This window comes from Triturus cristatus, chromosome 10, assembly GCF_964204655.1.
Source record: "Triturus cristatus chromosome 10, aTriCri1.1, whole genome shotgun sequence".
Lineage (NCBI taxonomy): Eukaryota > Metazoa > Chordata > Amphibia > Caudata > Salamandridae > Triturus > Triturus cristatus.
In genome coordinates, this window is record NC_140593.1 from 566,563,258 (window position 1) to 566,590,289 (window position 27,032).

The following is a 27,032-nucleotide window of genomic DNA, read 5'->3' on the forward strand; positions in this document are numbered from 1 at the left end:
CTTGTCCGCGGAGGGTTCCATGCTGCAAGGGGCGTGGGGTTATCTCGGTGTCCCACGGAGTCCTGCGGTGGCTGCGACTGCTTGAATTATCCGCTTGCACTTCCGCCTGCTGTCTCCCGTTTCCACGCTGGCAGCGGTGACGTTACCAAGCAGCTGAGCTCGTTCAACCGCGAAAGGGTAAGGTAGAGGCATCTTGGCACTGAGAGGCTTCCGTAGCCGTGGAACAGTTGTTACTACGAATTGGTTAAACAAATACAGACGGGCCAATGAGGTTAAAAAAAAAAGTGAACTACAGCTAGGCCACTAACCTCATTCACGAGAAAAAGACGTCCATTGTAGATTTACAACCTTCCTCCTCAACTTTACTAATAAAAGACAATACGGTTATTTAAATTACAGAAAGGAAATTTCAAGTTATTTACTATTGGTCGAAGAAGAAACAATTATTATTCATAGACGTAATACATTCTTTGTGTGGCTCATATAGAAAATACAAAACGGTTCGTTTCTGAATGAAAATTAGGTGCCTTTTCTCAGAATGAATCCAGCAAGATTCAGCTTTATGTGAATAGAAAATGTTTTATTTCGAGTACACTACCGTGTAGTCCTTCTTTCGTTTTCATAGTTGATTGAAATACTGTTCACGCGCAGGTCCCTAGGTCAGGGGTCGCCAACCTTTTCTGTAGGCTGTAGCGAGAGCTATATCCAGTCATCCACACTGCTCGTTCTCACAGCGAGGGCACGAAGGATCAGTACCAATGATATATTTTGTGAGGCACATGTAAACTTCATTGTAATCCATAAGTAAACATATCTCGACAGTGACCATCACACTGTAAATCAGACAGTAATGACACAAATTAACGCATGAATACTGCTTTAAGAAACTAGGCACTCTTTAAACAAAGGATGAAATACAGAAATAAATAATGACAAATGTACGACGAAGGCAAGGTAGAAATCAAAAGCAAGTAGAGGGAGAAAAAGGATTGTGAGGAAGAAAAAGGATGAGAGGAAGGAGACAGAAAAAGCAAGGAGAGGAATGAATAAATTAGAGGAAGAATGAAAGAAAGGAAGAGAGAAACCAATTGAAAGAGAGAAAGAAAAAGGTAGAAAAAAATGACTGAAACAAGGAAATGCAAAAACAATGAGCAAAGGAAAGAGAAGGAAAGCAAGCAGAGTACAAGTTGAGCAGGAAACGTAAACAAAGGTAGAGCAAGAAAAAAGCTATTGTGAAATAAAGAGAACAAGCATTGGCATAGCCAATAGGTCTCGCTTTTGGGACCTTATAAGTTTTTAGTTATGCAGCACAATATCCTTAGTGCAACAACAACTGTTGCATGGCTAAACACTTATAAGGTCCCAAAGGCGAGACCTATTGGCTATGCCAATGCTTGTTACATGATTATATTTGATACCCAGATATAGTAGGGTGAGTTGGGTATACCCCTTAGGTATATATCTGTTTTATGCCCTGGCACAGGCGAGCAGTGACAGCAGGCACATGTATGTGCACCTGCTCACTTCTCACTAGTGGAGAAGTTACAGCATGACATCATGCCAGGTGAACGTTGTAGGGGAAGGAAAATCCTTTAAAGAGAGGCATTTTCTCTCTGGATTGCCCTCCTGTTTTTTGAAACTCAGGAGCAGCAACATTGTCGTGGTGTCACCAGGGCTTTACGTGGAAGCTTCTTCAATATTATATACAAACCATCGTTGCTGCTTATTTCTTATACAACTAACAACCATTGACAAAGTCAATAGTCTTGACTTGTAGGTATGATGTTACTTGTTGTGTCGTATATCTGAATGCAATGACAGAAACAGCCTAATAAAAGTCGGGCGGCACAGATTTTTAGCTTACGTGTTTTAAGCCACATCCTTAATTACATTGTCCATGCCCCTTTGAGAGACCCCCAGTTTTTCCATCCCACTTAAAGCACTGCCTACCTGTATAATAAAATCTCGAGATACTAGGATTACAGATAAATGCCCTTTTAGACACCACTGTTACAACGTTGGTTGCAATAATGGATTTGTTTGGATAACATACATCTCGAGTATACATGATTGGACAATGGCAGTGGTGGAGAGTGTAGCTGTGACATTGAATCAGATAGGAATATACAGCAATAAGGGAGCATGGCATGGCATGAGGATTGATGTTATTTTACCTTATTTTGACATTTATTTGTAGAGCACTCATACATAGATGCCTCTTGACACTTTAGGAAGACACAACCTTAAAACCTAACTGTGACCAGGGAAAAAGGCCAGAAGATGCTTAATTATTTAAAATAAACAGGTTTTCATCTGGCGTTTGAAGCAGTAGATTTATTTCTGTCTGCCAACTCAAATTGAGCAAGTGCCATAATTTGGGCACTGCTGTATGACTGCTCTGGTCCTAGTGGCACGCACCGGACTGTCGCCAGCGCGCTCCTGAACTGATTCATTCTACCTCGAATAAGCTTCTTGCCAACAACTCCCGGGTCAATCACACGCCTAGTATCTATAACCACGCCGCAGAACACGGACTGGCAACGGCTTCACTCCGTTCGTTTCTCTCGTGATTAGTGCCCACACAACGCCTTGGGACCTTCCTCCCCTTCCGTGCCACTGCCAACACGGACGTTCTCCCGAAATTTGGGCTCCTCGACCATCTGTGCAGGTCTTGGATTCTATCACTACGGTCTCACGTAATCTAACGTGCTCGCACTTACTTGGTCCTGATGATGATCTTGACTCACTAAGATCGAAACGCCGTCGACCTCAATTTCAAAGTTCCCTTAACATTGCTTAAACCAATTGGGTTCTTTTTGACTTGCTTAACAATGAGATGAAATGTTTTTATTGTCACTAAGCACTTCACTTCACGCACCCTCACTTTTGTATGTGTGAGCACTGTATATAGAATATACATTTTTTTAAAATGCAAAAAATGGTAGGAATGGAAGCGACTCCATTTTATGATGTTGAATAAAATGTGATGCCTTCATCTACTTTCTTGTGTCCTTGCATACGTTTTCTAATTGAGTTCTACATATCACCAATACCATTGAATTGTTTTCTTAAATCAATAACTGTAGCTCCGCTACATGAGGATCTCTGACCTCACCAGACCACTGTCCTTTTGAACTATCTTCTACCCCAGGTCACAATTGTGAGGGGTTCCCTTGTTTTTCATACTGGTCCTAGTGGTGGCAAATAAAAAATTGGTTTTCCAATCTGAGCCAGTGTGACAGTTAATAGTAAGAAAAAGTGTTGGCCAGGAAAGAGGGTGACGTGAGGTGTAGGGTTTTATGAGCAATTGTTGGATCCTTAACGGCTACCTGAGATCGAATTGGTAGCCAGTGTAAAGGAAGAAGTTTGAATGGCCTCGTATACTCATAGAATGTTACAGAAACAAGGAGGAACTCTGAAGCATGTCACAATTCACAGGTCGCGGGCAGTCAGGGGAGTACCGCAATCCAGAAATGCTCAGCAAACCACATGAGTACTTAGAGAATCGTAATCTATTGTGTGAAGCGCTGCTGACGATGAACAAAAATACACAGAGCCACACCATGTCCATAAGTTACAGAAAGTATATTAAAGTGCTATGACTCATCGATGTACAAAAAGGCAATATATTGTGCTGATACTAGTGGTATAGTGCGGGTAAGTGATAGCAAAAAAAAAAAATTAAATGAAAGAGGGAAATAATAGAACTCATTGATGTAATAGCAATATTATGTGTTTATAGGAGTTGCAGCAACTTCTGGGATCGATGCCACTGCACCTGCTGCACCATTTAAATTATGCCCCTAGTGCCTGCAAGATAAGTTAATTTGTGAATGCCTGCTTAGTAGTAAAATATAGCATATTTGGTGTTTAGTGAAGTTATGACAACTTTTGGCCCCGGTTCCACTGCACCTGCTGCACCATTTAAATCAAGGCCCGTTCAATTGCAAGGTAACTGCATTAGTGAGTGCCTGTTTATTAGTAAAATATAGCAATATTAGGTGTTTGGAGGAGTTCTGGCAACTTTTGGTCTAGTGCCACTGCACCTCCTTCACCTTTGAAATGATGACCCTGCTGTCAGCAAGATAACTGCACTTGTGACTGCCTGATTAGTAGTAAAATATAGCAATATTGGATTTTTAGTGGAGTTATGTCAACTTTTGGCCCTGGTGCCACTGCACCTACCACACCATTTAAATCAAGCCCCTTTTAACTGCAAGGCAACTGCAATTGTGACTGCCGGTATGGAAGTAAAATATAGCAATTTTAGGTGCCCAGTGGGATGCCTAGAGCTTTTGGTCCTGGTGTCACTGCACCTGCAGCCCCTTTAAAATCATTCCCCTGTTGTCTGCAAGGTAACTGCGCCTGTGGCTGCCTGTTTAGTAGTAAAATATAGCATAACTCTTGTACATTAACTTAATTTTTAATTTGCAATGTTTATTACAACATTTAGTTGTTTAAAACATCTCCTTTACTCAACTAAGTAATTCAAATCAAGCATTCCAGCATGCTGTTAGAAGCTGTCTGCCTCCTCTGTGGGAATAGATCTCATCTTGACAGTGAATGGGGTTTAAACAGCTTTAGTGGAAGAATCGTAAATGTGTGCAGCCAGGGTAAGTAAAAAAAAAAGTTCCACACAAAAGCCAACAAGCACAGTAATTCGGCCATGGGAACTGATCAGAGCTCCCCTTTTAAGATATATTAAATACAGAGATTTGACAGCATCGGCAAGTAAAGGACCTTAACCAAGATGAAGCAACCCGTACTGAGGAGGAATCCGCGAATAGTAGCCTTTTGTAGAAAGCAATATCACTCACAAGTGAGAGCAAATGTTCTTTTGCTGGTAAGACTTAAAATGGAAGGGTGAAGATCTTGGGATACTTCTATGTGTAACTAATGCAACACAGTTGACTGAGAGTAGGAGGGAGAGTTTAGAGAGAAGAAGATATTTAGACAAAGCAAAAAAAGAGGTAAACAGGAGGAACATTTGGTGAGAGAGAGGAAGAGAAAGATAGCAACAAAGACAGATACAAAGAGAGTGGAAAAATAGAATGAGCTCATAAAAAACAGAGTAAGATCATATAAGTGTATGAGAGAGAATAGACAATGAGGCAGGAAGAGAGAGATAGAAAGAGACACGAGAGATCTAGCCACACATAGACAAGAAGATAAGAATGAGAAAAGAAAAAGGGTGGGAGGGAAAAACAGATGCACATTAAGAGAAAGGGAGAGGGTGAAAAGGGGGGGAGAACGAATGAGAGATAATTGAGCCCGAGATAAAATATTGAGTTGGATACATAGAAAGAGAGAGAATAACACAAAATATAGACGAGAAAGACAGGACAGATAGACAACCACAAAGCGATATAGTGGGGCAGATGGAGCAGATGGAGAATAATACAAATAAGAGAAAATGAAGACCAGGCTTCGAGGGGTTTACTTTTTTCTTCAGCCAAGCACTTCTCCCTTTTTCTATATGTCCTCATCAATTGCTTTATTTTTCGCAACTGATCCATGTGAAAGATTACATTTTCATCATTGAGTCGTATCATATTCATGATATAGTATAGTCGTTTCATAGTCCGTAATGGCACATGAATATTTTTGATTTTACTGAATAGCTTCTACTACTTATTAGATATGACTGGCAAAATAGTTACAAATGTTTATTTTTAATTAAAAAAACATTTCATGTGCTCCACCACAGTAGGGAATGGAGTGAACTCCTGGCAATACATTTCATTTCATTAGTCTTTATTATCGATCATTTTCATCATAAAAAGACAATTGCAAAATGAACATTTCATACAAGATTAAAATATGAAGAAGAAAAAATGTCTAAAACACAGATCAGCTAAGAACGAAAATGACCACAAACCTAAAAACTAATACCTCCTATTTCTAATAATCCAGGCCCAACCTAAGAATTTGGCCACTGCCACAACAATACATTCACTGGTGTCAAATCTTAGGATATTTAGTGCCTCAAGCCCTTGTCTAGTACCCAAAGTACGACAAAGGGGTTTAAGCCATTTGGATCTGGGGGCTGCATAGGCCGGGCAAACAAAAAATAAGTGACCCACAGTTTCTGGACACTCAATACACCAACGACAAGAATCAGAGGTAACACCCTTCCATTTTTTTGTAAATGAGTTAGTAGGTAGACTGACGACCCTCAATTGATAAAGTTTCCTATCGAAGGGTCTAGTAATAGTGTCCCAGTAGGCTTCAAAGAAAGGGACATTTTTCTCCACGAGGAACCTACCAGCCAGAGACTCCACTGGGGCTTGGGTTAGTTGTTTTTGATTGACCATTGACCAATAAAGGTTTTTAAAAACTTTTTTGGGGGGGAAGGTGCTAGAAACTGGATCAGTCCAAAGAGTACTCAGACCCATGGAATCCAATAGTGAGCTGACTTGTTTGAACCACTGGATATTGCCGGCACCCAAGATGGCACAGACGTCCAGGAAAGCCTTTGCGTAAGGCCCTAATTCCGGGACCGTCCATAATCTCCTCCAAAAGGCCAATGGTTTAAACCTGGCAATGTCATCAAAAGAATGACAGCCAAGGTCAAGCAATAACGGTTTCACTGGGGTAGAACAAGGGAGACCCGTAAGAAGCCTAAAAAATTTATATTGGGCCTTGACCAAAGGGGAAAGATCTGAAAACCCCCAAAGTTCAGCACCATAAAGGATTGCTGAGTTAATCCTGGCATTGTAAATTTTGATGGCGGGACCAATTAATTTCATCTGGGATTGTTTTTGTTCTTTAACCAAACACCTCGATAGTTGGGCAAATTTTAGGGATAAGACATCTATTTGTGGCTTCCAATTTAGCTTGTTTTCGAAAACAACCCCTAAATAGGTCATGACTTGGGCACGTTCGAGTGTGTCCTCATTCATGGTCACATTGCCAGTTGTACATTTCCCTTTATTAAAAACCATATATTTGGTTTTCGAAACATTGACTGACAGATCGAAATCAGAGCAGAAGTTGGTGAAAACATTCAAGGCTACCTGTAAGCCGGACAAAGTCTGCGATAGAAGAAGGGTGTCGTCGGCAAACATGAGGAGTGGAATTTTAATACCTCCCAGCATGGGGGCGTCCGTAGGCGTAGATAAAAAGTACTTAACAACACTGTTAATGAATAACAGAAACAGTGTCGGCGCCAGGACGCATCCTTGCCTGACACCCCTGTTAACTTTAAACCTGTCGGTAACCTGGCCTTGATTCCCCCAACGTACTTGGGCGAAGTTGTTATCATGCAACCTGGTAACTAAATGAAGGAGGACAGCAGGCATCCCTAACTCAGCTAAAACCGCCCAAAGTTTGGACCTATTGACTAAATCGAAAGCTGACCGAAGGTCAACAAAAGCGGCGTACAAAGTACCGCTGCAAAGGTAAACCGTTTTCCAGACGATCAGTTGGAATTTGAACGCCTGGTCGATCGTGCTGGTGCAGGGCCTGAACCTGGCCTGCAGGGGCGAAATGGTATTCTCCTGCTCTATCCATGTCAGGATTCTAGCCAGGATCATCCTAGCTGTGATTTTTTGGACCGAGTCAATTAAGCTAATCGGGCGGTAGTTCCCTGGACAGGAGCGATCACCCTTCTTAAAGATGGGCAGGATTTCGGCACCCATCCAGGATTCAGGAATGGCGGCCTCCTTAGCTATAGCGGTTGCCATGAGTGCGATGTATGGCACCCAATTTCCAAGATCGAATTTGAAAAGGTCCGCTGGGACACAGTCTATACCTGGGGCCTTTCCGCTAGGAACTCTGGAAAGAGCCAACTCAACCTCTTTACAGTCAAATTTGAAGTTCGAGAGGGGGGGCATTACCTGGGAAGTTGGAAAAGCGATCACTTCTTTCAGGTTCGGATCTGAGAACTGGCGTTCTAAATGTGACATCCAGATGTCAGGGAGTACATGATTAGAGGGGGTCTGTAAGCATGGAGAATTGCCCCATTTCACAATATGCCAAAACAGAGTCAGGTTCCTTTTTTTACTGGCAGCCAAAAGATCATCCCAATGAACATTGTCCCAATCTTTTTTGGCCAAAACTTTGGCCGAACTGTAATGCTTCCTAGCAAAACGGATTTCTGCCTGAATTTTAGTTTTAATGGCAGATTTCAGTTTGCTATAAGACTCACGACAAGCCTTGTTATACCAAGAATTAGACTTATGACTAATAGCTTTCCTGGCCTTACAAGGCTTGGAAAAAAGGGACTTAAGGTCTAAAAATAATTTCTCGTGAATAGAGGCGGACTCGGCTATGACTTCCTCGTAACTCAAAAGAGATTGGAGGTCAGCCACCGCTCGAGAAACTTTGGAACTAATCACGGAGAGAGCTACGCTGTCAAGGGCAACCTTGTCCCAACGCACTCTCCGTTGATTGTTTGTTAAAAGGGCTGAGGCAGTAATAATCTCTGTAGGTATGTTTGTAGGGGCTGAACACAGTGAAAAATTCAGGGCAAGAGGATTGTGATCACTCTCTGGGCGATCCTGGATCGCCATATCACTTAATAGGTTCCAAAAACTCAACTTTAATCAAGGCATAGTCAATTCTACTGCAACGTCGTCCATCGGAAAAAGTGACCTTTCCAGTCTTATCCGAGGGAGTCCGACCATTTGCTGCCCTGAATCCACGCTCCATACACAGGGACATCCACTGGATGGCGGATTCGGTCCACTTCTTAATAGGTGGAAGGTCGAGTGGGGGGATATTCAAAATTGTATCCACTTCCGTTGTAAGTGAGTCCCAAGCAGAGAGCATCGGCTCAAAGCAGCAATTTAAATCGCCCACTATTACCACGTTAATGTGTGGGTTAACAGTTTCCAAAAAACCATCCAGTTGGAGAAAGGTATTAGTGCCTTTCCCACCGGGAAGGCCCCTGTTGTAAACATTAATAATCAGGGTGTCGGGTTCGTTTTTATGTTGTAACTGAATGATCAAAATATCAGGGTTATCAATTGGTAGCTCAGTAATTCTATAGGTTAAACTTTGTCTTACCCAGATGCAGAGACCGCCCAAAGGGCGGCCCCTTGTCCCACCAATAGCCACTTTGTAGAAGTTAACATATCCAGGGAGGTATATGGGATCCACTGCCCACGTTTCCTGAAAAACGAGAATATCGTGGGTGGTTACCCAGTCGGACCATTCCTCCATTACTATTTTACTCCGTAAACCAGCGATGTTCCAGGAAACCATTTTGAGATTGGGGGAGCTAGTTAAGCCTACCAACTGGGGAACTAAAGAAGGACCCGGGGCAACGGGATGGATTTCAGTAATGCCATCGCCTCTACACACGGGATCAGGTAAGCTGGAGGCAGTTAGTAAAAATGGTGGACTGTTTGGGAGCAGAATAGTAATACGAGACGCCGACTCTAAGGGGGGGGAATTGGGGTTAACAAAGCTTTTAGCCTGGAATATATCCCGGCAATCCAAATCTGGAGAAAGAAGATCGATGTTTCTACGGGACACGTTAGAAAAAGCACAAGCAAAGGTGGAATAGGTGACACCCAAACCCCGATGAACCCCCCCACGCTCACCCCAACTACCCAACCCCGCACTGAAGGAATAAACAGGGCCCGCAGAGATCGTGTGCGCGTAGCCCATAAAGGTTGGAGAAGTTAGCAGTCAATCAACCCCCTCCAAAGAATTCAAAGGTGCATAATTATTGAACAAAGGGAGATGAGAGACCAATGTGGGCGGGCATCGAAAACCCCTAGTAACCCTTTCCCACCCGGTGGGCAGTGTACCCGGCATATCACAGGGGTCACAAGAGTAGAAATAGGACAGATCCACAGTAGATATACCAGAAGCACTCAAAATATTAGGCAAGGAACAAATATGCCTCACCACCATAGGATTTCGAAAGTTAATAATTACACAATCACCCTCCACATTTTTGACCCTGGTACCCAACCAACTCACCCTACGTACAGTCAAGATTTCAGCGCTAGTTCTTAATGGCAAAGGTCTATTATTATTTAACCAATGAATCGCTTTATTCTTCAACTCAGTATGTGACTCGGACTTTTCCTGAGGAAGCCTTGGAACTCCTACCAGAATGACAGTATAAGGTAAGGACTCTCTAGGAAGGTTAATGCATGGAAGGTTTGAAAACGAGTCTACACCCATAGAGGATGGCTGTCTAATAACATTGTTGCCATTGCTATTACTAACAACAAGGTTTCTAGCTAGTTGGGTAGACGAGATAGCAGTGGTAGGTAAATGGGAGACTACCACAGCTGGTTCATTTTGAGTGGGTGGGGGGGAGGGGACTTCAACCATGGGAGTGTGGCCATTTATGGCTGGCCCCGTTTAAGCAGCAGTGGCAGAATTTATTAATGACTTGGGGTCAACACGGGGCATGATGATTTTCTCCAAATGAGACGTATTTATTAGCACCATACTCTCTAATTTCCCAATGGAGATGGAGAGTTTCTTGACTCTCTCATGAAGGGGAAGGAAAAAAGACTTGAGCAATTGTTCCAAAAATTCAGGAGAGCAGATAGGCTGGGGGTTCGTATTAGGCATATTGTCAGGGCAGAGAGAAGACATGGGCCTCACAGCAACAGGGGTTATACAACAAGGTGGATGAGGAGGAAGGTCAGAACGAACATTTGCAAATTGGGACTTATTAGAAACTTTAGTACGTTTACCCCTAGGGGGCGCACCCACGCGCTTTCTTTTCCCGTTGATAGGCCTAAACCTATTTGCCAATGTCGGGGTGACTAACCGAGGCTGCACGGTGGAAGGCAAAGTGGGAATAACACTGGGGATTAAGGGTAAGCCACTGCCTTCAGAAATAGTGACTGTACCGGGGAAATCAACCGGTGGACTGTGTGTGGATAAATTCAACAACCCTGGCGCATTTGTAAGCAACATATCGGAAACCAGAGGGACATTCCTGCATTCAGGGGAGGCGGCTGTCATAATATTGCCAAGTGACGATCTCTTGGCAGCTATTTCTAATGACAATCGTTTTTCAGTTAAATTGATTTCTTGTTCAAGGACCTGAGCAGCTCTGGTAATACAATTGTCAAGGGTCCCTGTAATACAACCCCCCGTGTTACCCTGCACAATCTTTCTACCAGATCTTAAAGAGGTCATCTTCAACGGAAGGAAAACCGTGGGCAGGGGGACAATATACACAGTGGCTATAAACCCTAAAACTGCAAATATTCCAATGATCTGCAGCCGTAACAAAATAAATAAGCAGTTCAATAGCTGTGTAGTTGCAAAAGCACAATATACAACCTAACTGATAAAACACAAGGACAGAGTGAATGGCAAACGTTAATACCTAGGAACAATAAGTCTCAGAGGGGTGGCCCGTCCCGTCCACACCCGGCCACGAACGGCAACAAACGGCCCGCTCTTTGCCCGGTCTTCGCCCGAGCTGCATCCCGCGAGCGTACCGCTGGCGCGTATGGGCTGGTGCACTACTAATAGATGGGAGATCGTAGAGGAGGCGGGGCCGGGAAGAGGAGCCAGGTGTGCTGAAGAGAGTTAGCAGTGTGCACCCTGGGCCTCGCAGTCCCGTGTGTTGAGCCTCCTCAGCACTACCCTCCGAGATCAGCAAAGCGTCCGCACAGGGTGAGTAGCAGCGAACCTAATGAAGTCCCAGCATTTATAACAGCAGAAAACAACGAAGCCTACGAGTGGCTCCCGCGAAGCGGGGGCCGCGAGGCATGAAGTGAACAGTGGAGGCGGGGCCGGGAAGAGGAGCCAGGTGTGCTGAAGAGAGTTAGCAGTGTGCACCCTGGGCCTCGCTTTCCCGTGTGTTGAGCCTCCTCAGCGCTACCCTCCGAGATCAGCAAAGCGTCTGCACAGGGTGAGTAGCAGCGAACCTAATGAAGTCCCAGCATTTATAACAGCAGAAAACAACAAAGCCTACGAGTGGCTCCCGCGAAGCGGGGGCCGCGAGGCATGAAGTGAACAGTGGAGGCGGGGCCGGGAAGAGGAGCCAGGTGTGCTGAAGAGAGTTAGCAGTGTGCACCCTGGGCCTCGCAGTCCCGTGTGTTGAGCCTCCTCAGCGCTACCCTCCGAGATCAGCAAAGCGTCCGCACAGGGTGAGTAGCAGCGAACCTAATGAAGTCCCAGCATTTATAACAGCAGAAAACAACGAAGCCTACGAGTGGCACCCGTGAAGCGGGGGCCGCGAGGCGTGAAGTGAACAGTGGAGGCGGGGCCGGGAAGAGGAGCCAGGTGTGCTGAAGAGAGTTAGCAGTGTGCACCCTGGGCCTCGCAGTCCCGTGTGTTGAGCCTCCTCAGCGCTACCCTCCGAGATCAGCAAAGCGTCCGCACAGGGTGAGTAGCCTATTCTAATACCAAACTGCTATTTACCTATACTAATCCATTACTAAATCCTTTTGGTTTCTGGAGTAGGGTGCTACTAAAAGCGCTTCAACTCCTTGTCAGGGACGGATAGTAAGCGCTATATAAATAAAATTACAACTATCGAAATGTGAAAAAGAAACTAAGATCCAGTCCCCTGGCAGTACTGAAAGAGAAGGAATGGGACAAATCTTAATGTGTTTTGCAAAGTGGAGAAGTTGTCTAGCGGGTGTGATTTGCAGCCTGCAGAACTAGAGCATTTGAGAGCATCATACAGGCACATTACAGTGTTGAAGACAAGATAAAGAAAGGAACAGGATAAAAGCTTTGGCTCAGTTTCAGCGGTTTCAATTGGTAAGGGAGCTGATAGTATTTCCACAAGCGTAAACACTTGTGTTTTTTTTTTTGCCATGTTTACATAATAAGGTGTAGATAAAATAAATTTCTCCACTCATGAAATAAGATTAATAGTACCATATTAAAGGAAAAATCAGCCTGTTTCCTTTTTTGCCACAATGCTACTTCAAGTTACCAATTTTTAAAGAACATGTTTACCTGGACTACTTAACTTGACGTGCAGGCAAATAAAATGTGGTATATTCTAGGCAAGGATTCCACAATGGATTTTCTAATTTTGCTAGAGATAAATTAATTTGCTTAATGTTAATATCATATTATAGAAGTATAATAATAGCACAAAAATATATTGCACTATTATTAGCAACAGCTTGAAGTTTTTACTTCACTGATATATAGGTCCTGCCTCGGGAGCGCCGCTTAAATGTAAGAGAACGAATATAAATAGCTGTGGGATGTTCACAACAGAGCATGACACGCACAAGCTTGAAACTGCCATCTAAGCAAAAAACATTGCTCTTCACATTATGATACCCCAAGATAAATTTATTCACTGATGTGGCTTCATTCCTCAGGGAATGGGAGACTTTACACAGTTAATTTGTGCAAGTCAACGTGTCAAATGATGCAGGCGCATTCTTTCCAGGTTTATGCAGTTTTGTTACTGTCTCCACGTTATAACAGCGACGGAGGGGGTTGGGTAAGAGCAGTCACGGGACAACTGACTGGGGGAGGAGGAGAGAGAGGGAGCGGGTGAAAGCAGTTACGAGGCAAGCAATTTCCGAAAGAAGGCAAACAAAAACACATGCTTAAATACCTTTGGGTCGTGTTAGCTCTATATGAAACTGCCAAAAAAAAAAAAAAATGTATGTGGGGCAGGCAGGTGACAGCACAATCGGCAAGCTGCTGCGATGGCGGTCGGGGTGAAAGCACTCATCGGCCAAGCAACTGAGGGGGGTGGGTGAAAGCAGTCACGGGGCCAGCAAATGGGGTGAAGCGACGGGGTGAAAGCAGTCACAAAGAAAGCAATATCTAAAAGAAGGTAGAAACAAGCGGAAAGTGATCGCGATCAAACATCAAAGCGGGCGTGCGGCCGTGAAAGTAATTGCGGTCAAGTGCGGCACGCGCGCCCGCACACATGCACTGTAGCCCTAGGCTGGCCTGGTAGCACTTTTTGGAGCCCTCTCAAAAAGTCTCGCCAGACCAGCGCATGCGCTGGGTCAGGCGAGACCTAAAAACAGGGAAGGAGAGTAAGATGAGAATGAAAGCAGGAGGACATGAATGAGGGGAAGAGGAAAGGAAAGAAAACAAAAGGAAGACAAATGGAAAAGAAAGAATGAAAAAAGAAACAAGGCAAAGAAGAGAAGTTGACAGTGAAAGAAGAAACAAGCATTGGCATAGCCAATAGGTCTCGCCTTTGGGACCTTATAAGTGCTTAGTTATCCAGCACAATATCCTTGGTGCAACAACATCAACTGTTGCATAGCTAAACATTTATAAGGTCCCAAAGGCGAGACCTATTGGCTATGCCAATGCTTGTTTAAAATAGGGGTTTGTGCTAGTTTTATGGACACCTCAAGGGGGTGGAGGGGGTCGGGGTACGTAGTGTTTGTTAAGGTTTAGTGGCAGCATGGGGGTTCGGAGGGGGTCTTGTATTAGGACCTCAGGGCAGGGCGGGCAGGTAGGGAGTTTGTAGCTTAGGGCGGGGGAGGGGGCCGCGAGCCTAGCCACACATACCCCTTTACCATTCAAGCCTTTACCACGAAATAACGTGGTTAAGACGCGTTGGTTGCATGGTAGAGGCACGCGTGGTTTAGCCATGTGTGCCTCTATCATACAAACAATAGATGATCGGAGAGGGAGGGAGGAGAAGGAAACACAAGATGGTCCACGAGACAGACAAAAAATGAGAGGTTTTGGAGAGGGCTGAAAGAGATGGTCGAAGATGAAGTAAAGTGCATGAGGTGGCCTGGGAGAGAGAAATATAAGGCAGGACGTAGGAAAGGGATGCAAGAGATGGTAGGAAAGGGAATAAGTTGGGAGGGAAACATAAGATGACCTAGGAGAGAGTAAAGGAATGTAAGAGATGGGAGGAGAGAAAAGTGGAAAAGGAATACATGAAAAGGCCTAAAGAGAGAAAGGGTGTGAAGTGCATTTGGGATAAAACAGATGTAAGGAGGGAGAGCAATACAAGATATGAAGACAGGGAGGCAAGCGAGGAGGATTAGGAAAGATGTGTAAGAGAGGCAGGCGTGAGGGTTAGGAGAAATGTGTAAGAGAGGCAGGCGGGACTGTTAGGAGAAATGTGTAAGAGAAGCAGGCGGAGGTGGCTAGGAGAGATGGTGTAAGAGAGGCAGGTGGGGAGGGTTAGGAGAGATGGTCTAAGAGAGGCAGGCAGGTAGGGTTAGGAGAGATGTGTAAGAGAGGCAGGCGGAGGAGGGTTAGGAGAGATGGTGTAAGAGAGGCAGGCGGGGGAGGGTTAGGAGAGATGGTGTAAGAGAGGCAGACAGGAGGGTTAGGAAAGATGGACCAAGAGAGGTAGGTGGGGGAGGTTTAGGAGAGAAGGGCTAAGAGAGGCAGGCGAGTAGGGTTAGGAGTGATGTGTAAGAGCCAGACGGGGAGGGTTAGGAGAGATGTGTAAGAGAGGCAGATGGGGAGGGTTAGGAGAGATGTGTAAGAGAGGCATACGGGGAGGGTTAGGAGAGATGTATAAGAGAGGCAGGCGGAGGTAGCTAGGAGAGATGGTGTAAGAGAGGCAGGCGGGGGAGTGTTATCAGAGATGGTGTAAGAGGCAGACGGGGAGGGTTAGGAGAGATGTGTAAGCGAGGCAGGCGGAGGTGGCTAGGAGAGATGGTATAAGAGAGGCAGGCGGGGGCAGGTTAGGAGGGATGGTGTAAGAGAGGCAGGCGGGGAAGGGTTATGACATGTTTTAGAGTGGTAGGCGGAGTAGGGTTAGGAGAGATGTGTAAAAGAGGCAGGCGGGAAGGGTTAGGAGAGGTGGCTTAAGAGAGGCAGGTGGGATAGGCCACATGAGAGGATCTAAGAGAGGGAATAAAAAGAATGAGAGGCATAAAAGGGATGGTCTGGGGAAGGGGCAGGTGTGCGAGAGAGATTGGGTTGAAATAAGGATACACAGTGCTGGGAGAGAATACATTGCCTAGGAGAGTAAGGAGGAGACGAAGAAAGAAAGAGATATTGAGTGACTGAAAGGTTAAGGAGGAGATTAAAGAGATGGTCTGAGGGATGGCGAGAAGGAAACGGCGGCGGGGGATGGGATGAACTGAGAAATAAAGAGAGGATGGTGGTAGAGGGATACACAAGATGTCCAGAGCCAGTAAAGAAGGAGCAGGAAGAGACAAAGAGGTTCTAAATAACTGAAAGATTAAAGGGGAGATTAAAGAGAAGATCTGAGGCAGGGAGGGAGAGAAGAAGAAAGGGTGGTGGGGGGGCTGAGGGGTGGGGACTGACAGTGAGGAGGGCTGCAGAGGGATACACGAGATGTCCAGAGACAGAGGCGGTGGAACGGGTGGTACAAGGGAAGAATACATTTATTTCGGGAATGGTCCTTCCTTTGGGGATGGTCCGGCCCTCGGGGCGAGTCGCTGCGCTATACAAAGTACCTATTAACATAGCCTGAAGGGGTTCTTAAATCCGCTGACGCCATCTTTTGAGTGTCAGTGAGAGGCCTGGGGTCCCCCAAAAGCACAGTATCTGGTGGGAAGAGGGAGAAAGGGAGAGTGTGGGTGACTTTAAAGGGTACAGTACCCCACCCATGGTGACGTGAAGTTAACTGTTTACCATACAGAATCCTGAAAGTTAATTTTAGTAGAAGGCTCCTGGCACGCGGAAGGTGCCACCTTGTCTCACCTGAGTGGTGAAGCAGAGGGTGCAAGTTGTAAATCCTGAGCAGCCTGTCAAGTCTTCTCATGCAGTCTGTCCAACACCGGTAAAATGTAATACTACAGCAAGGTGTAAATACGGATGGACAGAATAAGGGGTCAGACTCTCCCTCTGACTGTCAGAGGGAGAGTTAAATCCATTGAACTACATACGCAAGGAGCAGGAGATGGGTCATTGGATTGTAAGGGGTTGATTGCAAGTCTTAATTCCACACAAAAAAATACGAAATTCCCAAATCGTATTGCTAGAGCTAGATTTCATCAAGATTAGGCATTGCTTTACTTTTGTGCTTCAGACAGACTGCATTTAAAATGACGCAGATTTTGGTGCAAGTGGAAAACACATGAAACATGAAATGAGGCCTAGACAAATGCTTATTAAAAGTGGCACTTTTGGTGCAAAGCAAATTGAAAGACATATGATGAGGCCTGGTCAATGCTCTACACTCCCTATTCCTGTCTTAAGAGATTTTGGCTTTGTTGCATATTTTAACAATGCATATTCAGTTCATAACACATCTTTTTATAATGTGTATTAATTTAACCATGCACCATCACTACACGTGGGGCTAAAGCATTTTGCATGAAAAGCCATCTAAAACATTAGAGCATGTTGCTATGAGTATGTATTAACTGTGTGCGCTTTGAAAATTTGCACTGGTGCATGTTTTATGCTATGCTGTACATTGCACATTTTTGCATGTTGTGCACAAATAATAGAAAAGCTTTTTTAAACTAATAGCTTTTGCTAAGTAAATAAATAATACAAGGTATTAGTATGGGGGAGGTAAACAGAATGGGTTCTATTTCGTAAATTAATACTATTTTTGTGTTTGTTTTATTTTTGGGCCTAAGATAAATGGCTGCCTAAAAATCCAGCATGGGTGAGAATCGTGCAGAAAAACGCATGCGCAGGACTGCCAAGTGCCTCAAGTACAGAAGGAGTCCAGGGCAATATGAACTGTACATTCTTGTTACCATGCCAATGTACCAGTGTTTGTGGAATGTGCTTATCCTGCATGCGATGTGGCAGGAAGGAAAATATAGACTGAAACATTTTTCCTAGTAAATGTTGCTAAAACATAATTGTATTAATCATTAAAGCTTCTTTTGTTAAAACCAGTATGGTTTAGAATTTGCAATGAGAACAGGATGGTGAGACCCTCATGTCATCTATGCTAACCAATCAGTGCAAGCTTTACTGAAAACTGCAACATTATTAGTGTAGTCTACCAAGAATTAGAGTATAAATAATGGGGCGTGTTAGCCTTAGGCCTTAACCCTTAGCTTTAGGAGAGAGGAGAGGCAGCAGAAGAGGCCAGGCATCATATGGGTTAGATATGTGAAATGTCACAGGTGAAGCTTGGGTGGAGATTGCGTCCGAGGAGAGACAGAGAGAGGTGGAGGCCTTTTGCTCATATTATTTTTTTTTCAGAGAGTCCTTGCACGTCATATTTTTGGCAAGGCAGATCACATTCCTCTGTGGTCTGTGAAGGAGGGGCTGTCTTGCTCCTTCTGTAGCTCAGAGTGGCAGAGATGAACAGACCAGGACAGAAGGTAGATTTAGAATGCTAAAACTTCAAGTTTATGCTTTGACTAATTAATTAGTTTTGAACAGATTTATTTGTCCTATGCTTTTATTTCTCTTTATTGGAGATTTTTGCCATTTATTAATTATTGATTAGCCCTGCAAGTCTCACTCTTTTCTTAGAAACTCTTTAAGAGTTTTGACTGACATTTTGCGCCACATTTTCTTTTCTACATGTGATGCTTATATACAGACTGTAATATCTTCTGTATTAATGCTATTTTCCTAATTTCCAAATTCTGTAACCTGATTGATATTTGACTAATGAATAAAGGGTCAGAAAAACTTCACTTTTAACTAAGAAAATAAAACCCTTTAAAATACTCACAACTCTCTTTATTGGCTTAAATATTAAATGCATTTTAGATTTTTCATGTTTATGTAAAGTCTCCTGAAGGTAATATACAGTGGCAAGGGTCCAGTACCTTTACAGCGGTAAATTAGAGGTAAATGAGGTTTTGTATTGAGAAATTACCGTGAAATTACCACTGCATCAGTATGTAATGCCAAATTCACATCATTTGTTCAAAATATCGAAATATGCATTTCCGCACCTCACGTATTGATGAGGAGACTTCTTTAAGGGAGCTGCAGTCACTTAAAATAAGTCATATGAGATATCAGCAAACCACATTTACTTCTGAAAGAATAGTTTTGCAAAACGGTCATAGAATTGTGCAAACAAATTGGGCTTGAGTTCTTATCTCTGCCTCCCAATTCGACCACGTTGTGTGATCCTAGGCAAATCACTTAATTTCTGTGTACCGCAGGTCACTTATTTGTCGCAACAGGGAGAACCTAAAACATCTCGAGGGCAGTAATTTCTCTTTATAAAAACTTTTAAAACACTTTCCGTATGGGGTGTATACCTCCTCTGGCAGTACCCTTCTTCTGAGCTGAGACCTTGGGTACTCTTTGCTGTCTAGGTACACACAGGATGCCCACAGAGCTGTAGAACCAATGCTGAAACACGAAGCACGTAAGAAGAAAATACCCCTTTGTTCCTTAGCCATCCAGAGTACAGTGTAGAATAGACACTAAGCAGTTGCAGCAGGCTGCCTGATGAGGGCACCAGAGATCTAGCAAGGCACGCTCATAAACGTCCTTAATGGATGTGCAGAGCTAAAGGCGGCCCCACGCAAGGCCTTTAACGGGTAAGGAGGGAGGGGGTGGCTGTTTACCTTGCGGGAGCGCGGGTTAACTGAAGCTAGGTAGACAAGTGGGATGGGTGGGGGGAGTGCGGCCGAGAGCACACACAGTGTTTCCCTTGTGAGAGCGAGCAGAGGCACCATCTGTTTGCAAAATAATTACAAATAGATGTCGCCATAGCTCGCTCCCGCAAGGGAAATACCAAACATGCACGCGTTGCAATTGAAAGCAATGCAAAGTGTGCAAGTTTTTGGGCAAGACCTAAAAAGCAGAGAAAGCGAGGGGACCAAACAAAACAAGCATTTGCAATACAATAGGTCCCACATTACTGAAAGTTTTAGCTATTGGCGTTGCATTATTATTTGCAATGCCAATTGTTCAAACTTTCAGTAACGCGAGACCTATTGCATTGCAAATGCTTGTTTTGTTCTGATCATGTGAGCTTCTTAAAAACAAGCATTTACGTGTTACGTGGCCGACATAGGTGAAGTGATCATGGAGGTTGTGGGAGATGGGTTAAACTGCAAATTAGAAGGGTGTTGGGGGACGTAGGATGGAACAGGCGTCCTCAGAAAACAGCGCTGTGCCGACAAAAATGCAAACAAGCTTGGCGTGCCGCACTTTATAAAAATATATAAATTAGAAAAAAAAGTTTTTGACGAGCCATCAGGCGACAACGTGCTTGCACTATCACAATACCAATACAATACTCTGCATAGTGTTTGCTTTATTCTCTGGAACAGCTAGTGAACGGAAGCCGTACTGAAAGAATCCAGCACATAAATAGTTAAGCACAGTCAGGAACAGTACAGTCTTACCTTATACACATGCAGAGGAGTCAGGCAACCCAAGTGGACTCTGCATCAAAGTTAAACGAAGCGTACAGGCAGCAACGGGAGGCATATATCAGTACCTTACAGCATAGAAAGCTGAATCATGTTCAGCACTATCTGTAGCCAAAGTCTGTCTATTCACTCATACTGGAGCCCCACCTTGCAAGTCAGAAAAATCTGGTTCAAATATTAACAGCAGACACCCAGACTGGCAACTGACAACCTACGGCCTAATTCGATAAAGAACAAGCATTTTCAATGCAATCGGTCTGGCATTACTGTAAGTTTGAGGTATGGGAATTGCATTCTTATTTGAAACGCAAATGACTCAAACTTCCAGTAATTCAAGCGTGTGTGTTATGTGGCCAACATGAGTCAAGTGATTAGGGAGGTGGTGGGGGGAGGGGTTAAGCTGCAAAGTGGAAGGGTGTTTGGAGACGGAGGATGGAACAGGCACCCTCAGAAATCAGTACAGTGCCAACAAAAATGTACAACCAGCTTTGCGTGCCACATTTTATAAAAAATATAAATAAGAAAAGACGGATTTTGGCAGAGTGCGCTATAAGAGTGTCGTAAGGCCGCCATATGTGCACCAAAAAGGATTTGGGCGAGCCACCCTATAAGGAAGTCGCGTTGCCGCCATTATTACAGATTAAACGCTCCATACCACCCCGGAGATAAGAGAATAAAAATAAAAAAAGGCACAGGGCTGCCATGAATGTCAGGCTTGGCGTGCCTCGCTGCATAAAAAAATGCATTTTAAAAAAAGGATTTGGATGAGTCGCACTGTAAGAAAGTTGCGCAGCTGCCATTATTGAACCTCCAAGACGGCAGGCAAGTGTGCTTCAAAAAGAAAATGTTGCTCACAAATTGCAAATAACAGATCTCAAGTAACAACACATGTATGGGGGGAGTCCTTGTGGGAGGGCATAATAGCAGAAAAGGCAGTACTAAGGAGGGACTAGAAAACAGATTAACCAAAGAAACAAAATCATTTGGAAAAGACAATTAAAGGAGGCAATTAAAAACATGGGCAGGGCTTAATGCCTATATCCTGAATACAGTATGTCTTGAAGAGACAGCACAAGCGCTGCCTAGGCAAGACCTAAAAATGGTGAAAGGAAAGTGTAAGAAAGCAGAAGAAAAAAGGAGTCACTAACCAAACATAGATGGACAGAAGAGAGGGGGAAAAATAAAGAAAGTAGCAAAAGAAGGAAACCAAGAGGTAGCAACAGAATGAAAGTGAAAGAGATGATGAAGAAAAGAAACAAAGAAAGACTTTTTAAGACGAAAGCAGGTGACTTGGTCCGGCATTTTTAGCTGCACAGACCCCACAGAAAGAGGTGCACAGTGTATTACAGCTGCTTATTGTCATAACCAGTTGACAGGTAATTATGTTGTGCGAGGTACTCAGAAGTTGCCAGAGAGCCACTGGTAGCTTCTTATGGACCAGCTGGAGACCCCTGCCCTTGATAAAAAGCAAGTTCCAGGCCTTGGTTTACTGAATTTAAAAAAAGCAGAGACAAAGGTTGCCTGAAACAGACTTGTAACTATAACCTAAAACCTCATATGGTACAGATGCACTTCACTCCCTGGATCTAGGATATCCTGGTTTCAGCCGCACAGACTTGCCTGACCTGTGATTATGTAAGGCTACTGGGCAGGATAGTACTTTGAAATCTGTAAATAAGTTTATTGTTATAGATTGGCCAGAAAGGAGTGTTGACGTAAACTTGCAACCTTATGTCAAGGTGTGTGATGAGTAGAAAATGGCCTAGTGATGATTTAAGAGAAGATTGTTCCACCAGAAAATGTCAGAAGTTGTTATCTAAGGCTCATGAAGGACATCTGGGGGCCACCCTTATGAAGCGTAGAGTACGTGAATATTTTCGGTGGCCACAGATGGATAGAGATATTGAGAGTCTTGTACATGGTTGTGAAATTTGTTCCAGGAGTGACAAGGTATTATGACCAGGTACACCTCCTTTGAGCCCCCATTCCTCTACCTTCAAAACCTTGGGTAAAGTTGGGGATTGATCTTACGGGACCTTTCCAGTCTTTACCCCATCATTCGCACTTCGCGTTGGTCATGGTCGAATTCTATTCCAGATGGCCAGTAGAAAGATTTATATGAGAACATGATTGAAAAGCAGTGGTAGATTTTTTTGAAGGAGGTTTCCATGCGAGTGGGGTTTTCAGATTAAATTGTGTCTGATAATGGGGTTCAGTTAGTCTCTACAGAAATGAAATAATTGGTAAAAGATTGGAGCAAAACAGCTTAAGAGTTCACTTTACCATCCTCAAAACAATGGCATGGTTTGAACAGGGGTTTGGGTGAATGTATATGCTTTGCAATTGTAGATAAATGTGTTAAATCAGTACCTCTTAGCACCATGTTGTGGTTTTATAGAACAACACCACATTCCTCTACTGGTGTTTCTCCTTTCAAGTTATTTAGAGGGAGAAGGCCTGCTTCTGAGTTTAAGCCAGCCTAGATGTCCAAATGTCTTAAACAGAATTCAGCAGTGTCTTATTTAGACAGCATTGTGAGGAACACGTTTGATTATGCTCAAATGAAACCAAAAACGTTTTATGACAAACAAAGTGTAACCACTAAAGATTTGAGGTGGGAGATGTTCGTATTAGGAAGAGTATGTTTGTGAAGAAAGGTGATACAAAATACTCTGAGCCGATGAGAATTGATAATATTTGTGGTAGTGCAGTATGTGTAAATGGTTGCAATTGGTGGAACATGAGCTAAATTGTCAAAGTTGTCCTAAAATGTTGAATGGAGGGGCTCTTGACCTTTGTGCCCTTCATTGCAAGGTTCCACTGATAGGGATAAGGTATCCACAGAACTTTTGCATAGAAGTGTTAGACATGTGGAAATGCCTTTGAGATATAGATAATGTTTTTCAGTGTTTGTATCTGTACTATGTGCTGGCTTATTTTACATTATGAGTTTATTTTTCTTTGCTTTTTATATTCATTTTTGTATCTTTCAGAACTGTTGTTTTGTATAACCTTTTATAGCAGTCAACATGGGTGTAGCTTTAGTTAATTTTGATATCTTCACATCTTGTAGGGATTGGATTATTACCTTGTTTATGTATATGTATTTATTATTTAGTTTTATAAGGAAAGGAGATATGTAGTACCTGCCCCACATGAGTGTTTCTCGTGTGGGCAGTTTGTTGCGTCATGTGGGTAGTCGCAAGCGATTTGGCAGCTGACAGTTGGAGCCGCGTGGCCCGACAGCCCGACAATGGATGCTAGAAATATCTGTGAGATGAATTTGACCTTTCTGTCATAATAAACTACATCGATTATTTATGCCTCAAGCCTCGTCATTACACAGACCTGTGAAAATGTTTGTGTGGGAGCCGAACCTCAATAATCACCTGAATCCCAATATTTTATGAACCCAGATTTTTACCTTAGGCAATTCAGCTCCAATCCTCATGTGATCTAGTGGTAGGAGACCACACTCCCCATCCATGAAACATTAATTTCAGCAGAGTTGAAGTCATAAAAAAACTAGGATCTTTTAATAACTGAGTGATAGATCAAAATAGGGAAAATACATTTATTAAAGAATTATTAATAAGAACAATACAAAAGAAAGCATACATCTGTCACAGAGGATCAGATACTGAAATACAGATACACAAAAATACCTATTCATGCAATTAAATCTAAAGAGATTCTAAGGGCCGCATTACATGTGCGGCGCACTTTCCTTCATCGCACCGGACGCATCTTTAAAAAGATGAGCACGGTGCAGTGAAGGAAAGTGCACCGCATTATGGGGAATGCACTGCCCCCAGGGCAGCCGCAAACTCGTGCTGCCCTGGGGTCAGCGCATTCACATGAAATACGGAGTGGCTGCTTTACAGCCGCTCTGGATTTCACTGTGCAGGCGGCAACCTGCCTACACTTTTAAAGGGTAATAGAGATTCCCTTGCAGGTGGGGACAGTCAGTGACTGCAGCCGCCTTTAAGGGGATGCCCGGGGGAGGTCCATGTACTCCCATTACCTCTTCAGAGGGCCGCTCTCAAGAGGAGCACTGACAGTGCACCACCTTTTAGGTGGTATCAGTGCCCCTCCTGAGGGTTTCTTTGCTTCTGCACCCGCATCGTTAATACGGCACGGCTGCTGAGGCAAAGGGATTACCTTATTTGCATGGGGCACACCCCCATGCAAATGAGGGAACACCCTCTTAAAGACAGTGCTGGCGCTTTATGTGTGTTAGTGCTATTGGTATCACAGAAGGGGCCGCACATGCGTCTGCGGCCCCTTCTGTAATACCAAAGAGCCCTGAGGTCACGCAAAGCGGGCACAAACGCCGTTGCATCCCCGGGGCACTTTACATAACATGGCCCCAGATGTCAAATTCATAAAAAGTACTGACCGCATCCTAAGACAGGAAAAGTCTCAAAATAATCAGACAGAGTCTCAGGAAGAAAGTGAACAGTTGCCTCCAAACCCTCAAAACCAGGGATTTTATGCACAATTTGTGCATAACAGTTAATAAACCTGCAAATTTAGTATGGTACAATCATAAATAGGTTGCATTGGCAAATCAAAAACAACTACGTAATTAATAAAGTTTTTAACATTAACTCAATTCAAGGTGAGAGAAATCTTTTGCTTGCTTCCTCATTAACTGCACTCCGTAGATGTACAACATAATATGAAACATTTCTCAAGCAGTTGCACCTAGAATGATGTTCTTTTGCACTCCTCCATCGGAATTTCCAGCGGAAATCCTTCAAAATGGTATATGAGGTACACAATGGAAAGCTTCATTCACACTATATGCTCTCTAATACAGTCGCCCCCTTTTGCATCATAACATTCTGTGCTCCGCAGAGAGTGTGGGGAGAGATGACTTGCAGCCATCACTGATTGGGAGCAGGAATGACAGGAGCAAGATGAACTAAACAGCAAAAATTACATCCATTTTAAATAAATGTAAATGGCTCTAAGGGGTGGGAAGCAAAGTTTTAAAGTATTTTGAGCCCTCTGCAGCACAATTTGAAGTGTTTCCAGAGCCCTAGATGAACTTCACAAATCATGAGATCACCACTCATGTAACTATTTATTTGCTTGAAATGCATAGGTTTGAAGAGTAGTTAAACCTACAAATGTTTTCTGCAGCACAAGCGAATGTAGGAGGAACATTTAAATACGCAGGAGCACTTTCTTTTAGTGCAGTGCATGTATTTCTCCCAGCTGCCTTCTCCCCACATGGAATCCCCCTCTTATACTCAGCGGAAATGCCTTACACCTCTCCTGCTGCTTTTTCTCAATGATGATTTATTTGGGTTCCGAAATGTTAAAGAAAACAGTGATCAGGATAATTTTTCTGAGTAAATCACATCAGGTTGTCGTTACGGTATAACAACAGGTGTTTTCCTTCTTCTTTAGATGGCCTCCGTGAGGTGGTATTGGCCCGGAGTCTCGGAAAAAGAGAAGAGTAACGGTAAGTAGAAGGTAGGTAGGGAAATGGGTAATGCGTCACTGTACCTGATTGTGCTTAGACTTACAAACAAAAGGTGCAGGGGTAATAATCTGGGTTCATTCACATGCCCCTACTTGTACAGGGATGTAGCCCTGGAGGCAGGCCACTGTTAGTCTCTTGTTCAGGTTAGCCCGTTTCCTGAAGCAGTTGGGGGGCGGGGGGAGTAGTGAAGGCAAGTCTCCCAATGTGTACAACCTCAAGGGAGTCTAAACAATGTGTCCTCTGGTTACTTCTTTAATGAGTGGTTAGAAACAAGGGACAGGGTTTCAACGTATGTGGTAGGAAATGGCTCCTGCAACGAGTGCGCGTGTTCGTGCAGCTTCAATGTACGTGGGGGTTAACCCTGAACCCCCTCAATCGTTGACCAAAGGTCACACACAATAACAATGGACCTGTGCACACGTCAACAGTATCTACAGACCAATTTCTCTGTATCAAACATTTCTCGGTCCTTGATGCGCGTAGCGTACTCGTTGCAAAAGGCAACAGATATCTAGCGGGGTACAACCACTGGGCGCGCTGCCGTAAACTCAGGCACACCGTCTTAAGTGAAGCGTCTACTTTCAGCCCCACTGCATGGTCTGTACTTCCAGACCTAACACATTTTAAGAATTCTAACCTCCCTACGCCAGCCAGGAAGGAAGTACAACCGGCAGAGAGATCCATAACAATTTTTATTTGGCTATAAGCCCTGAAGAAATCTTGGGGTACTTCCCCAGACGTAAACACGTGTTGGCTGGGCAACCGTTCAGGATTAAAAAGAAGAACAAACAATACTCCTGACTGTTCATCTTCATTGTAATATACTGATGGAGCGGAGTTTCGCAAAAAGAAACCCGCTTGGATTAAGTACCTCTGTAATATATACTAATTTTAAGTAGTAAGTATATTAACGTGCAATCACATCACACGTGGAAGATTTGCTTTGCAACATGCATGAAATTAATCCTAACAATACGTAAATAACCGGAAATTGTAATAATATTGTGTATAGAACGTGTTATGAATGTTTTGCATGGCAAATTGCATGTATATGCAGTAAAAAGCATAACGTGCGTTGCTTTGTCATAATAATTAATGCTGCTTTCCTGCTTATGCTATGATAGGTTAACTGTTAACCTGGACTAGAGATAAGGTGGGTGGTTAACAGTGAACATTTCATTAATCACATTATTAATAAATGTCTGCTTTCTTTTCCTTTAGTAAATGGGCGAATCTCCATTTTGTGTTAAGTTAGCCGAACTGTAATGAGTGAAACTTGCAGCGCACACAAACCACGTGACTGGAATGCTGAATAAGCTGAAAGAGCGTTGCACGGTGAAGGACATGACGCTTGATGT

General features: G+C 43.6%; 1 protein-coding gene and 1 long non-coding RNA gene across 3 annotated transcripts in view; one reads left to right on the top strand and one right to left on the bottom strand.

Annotated features, from left to right (window-relative positions):
- The window catches only part of PDXDC1 (pyridoxal dependent decarboxylase domain containing 1), a 360,469-nt gene extending 360,312 nt beyond the window's left edge, over nucleotides 1-157 (bottom strand). The window contains exon 1 of one of the 2 annotated variants that reach the window (XM_085632067.1): nucleotides 1-157. In XM_085632067.1, coding sequence (XP_085488193.1) covers nucleotides 1-21 — 21 coding nt within the window. In that variant the 5' untranslated portion in view covers nucleotides 22-157. The other variant, XM_085632066.1, reaches the window with a different exon arrangement.
- LOC146789742 (uncharacterized) lies at nucleotides 54-27,032 on the top strand. Its single transcript, XR_014970148.1, has 3 exons — nucleotides 54-177; nucleotides 25,599-25,653; nucleotides 26,896-27,032. It is a non-coding gene; the product is annotated as an uncharacterized LOC146789742 (long non-coding RNA).